Source organism: Haplochromis burtoni, unplaced genomic scaffold (assembly GCF_018398535.1).
Source record: "Haplochromis burtoni strain Fernald_Lab_line unplaced genomic scaffold, NCSU_Asbu1 Contig_633, whole genome shotgun sequence".
NCBI lineage: Eukaryota > Metazoa > Chordata > Actinopteri > Cichliformes > Cichlidae > Haplochromis > Haplochromis burtoni.
In genome coordinates this window covers 141,513-143,093 of record NW_024582994.1, presented here as the reverse complement: position 1 = coordinate 143,093, position 1,581 = coordinate 141,513, and the positions used below count along the sequence as shown (strand labels likewise).

Here is a 1,581-nt window from a genome sequence, read left to right as displayed (position 1 = left end):
GCAGGACATTGTTCAGAGCCTGTTGAACCTGTAGTGAATTCAGCAAATACATCAACACCTCTATATTATTCCATAATGCAAATATGCTGCATGTCTGCTTGGTAACAGCTGCTGTACTGAAGCTCTCCTCTGGCTTTGATAACACTTACAATGTGTTCACTTTCTGCATCCAGAGCGCTAGTGGCTTCATCCAGGACTAGAACACGAGGGTTACGGATGAGAGCTCTTGCAATGGCAACCCTTTGTTTCTGTCCCCCTGACAACTGTGTGCCCTTCTCGCCAACACCTCAAGAAAACAGTAAGGTAAAAGTCAGTCAAATACATCATTTCATCTTATGAAACACATCTCCATTTCTTTATTAAAGAACATAGCTCTATTTTTTGTATGGCTATGATATTTGTGCATTTAAATCTGAGCACTGTGTTAGTTTTAAGCAGACCCTAGAGTCAGGCTCAGCTGGCAAATCAGCTGATCTCAGTGTCAGCCATACTATCTCATGGTCACTTCTTACTTTTCCACACATCCTATTGGCAGATCTCAAATGGTGCATGCTACTTAAGCTGTATCAGCCAACCTATAGTTTCGGATGCCTCTGCAAGCAGCTTTGCAATGTACAGTAAAGCTCTGTATAGTAAAACAAATCTGCCAGGGACCGATGTTAAATGTGACTTTTCCTCTTGAGGTCCCAGCTTAACAAGCATGTCCATTACACATAGAGCACATAAAAAGCTGATTTACAAATGAACAGATTTAATGATTACTTGTTTCATAGCCTTTAGGAAGAGTGGTAATAAAATCATGAGCGTTAGCCTTGGTGGCAGCCTGCAGCACTGCCTCCCTGGGGACATCAGTCAGGCCATAGGTAATGTTCTCCTCAACTGTGCGGGCAAACAGCACAGGCTCTTGACCTACAAGAGCCACCTGCAGACACACAAGAAAGAATAGAAATTACTGTATGCTGAAGACTAACAAGCCAAGGGGTGTATTTGTATACAAAGTATGGGACTCCGAAAAAAGAAAAACAAACTCATCATGAAGCTAGACTGTTACACTGAGATGTCCTGTTTGATTACAAGTAACACGAGTAGCAGGCTGTAGTTTATTTTGAGTGAGTCTTGCGTACACCACCCTGCTGCTTTGAATGCTTTTCAGATGGCACATAAGTGTAGTGAGAAAAGTGTACCACTAAAAATAGCCCCTAGAAAAATGTTTGCTTTTTATTCATAAGAAATTATGTTTTTTAGCCCTTCTTAATGTTTTTCTTTTATGAGACTAGTTTTTAATCATCGCCAGCAGAAACTGACACAGGGCAGAAAAAAATCAGAAAACAGAGATGGACATTCGCAGTTTTGCTCTTTTCAGGAGATTTTCAGACAACCCCTCAACAAAAGTTCTTGTGATGTTGGATTGTGCCAATGTGCACAATTCAACATCACAGTGCATTCACTGTTAGTATGTCTACAGCCTCCTGAGCACTGTATCAGAGCCACGCCTCCTGCTTAGTGTAGTTCCTGCTGAGTTCTACATGTATAAAAAAACAAATTATTATGTTTCTGTAGTGCTATTCATTTTCAATCATA

The 1,581-nt window shown here is 40.7% G+C and overlaps 1 protein-coding gene across 1 annotated transcript in view; it reads right to left on the bottom strand.

The window, feature by feature from the left end:
* Window positions 1–1,581, bottom strand: part of abcb9 (ATP-binding cassette, sub-family B (MDR/TAP), member 9) — a gene marked incomplete in the record, with an annotated part of 14,080 nt that overhangs the window by 7,257 nt on the left and 5,242 nt on the right. The window contains 3 exon segments of the mRNA XM_042214964.1: window positions 1–28; window positions 150–286; window positions 763–922. Coding sequence (XP_042070898.1) covers window positions 1–28; window positions 150–286; window positions 763–922 — 325 coding nt within the window.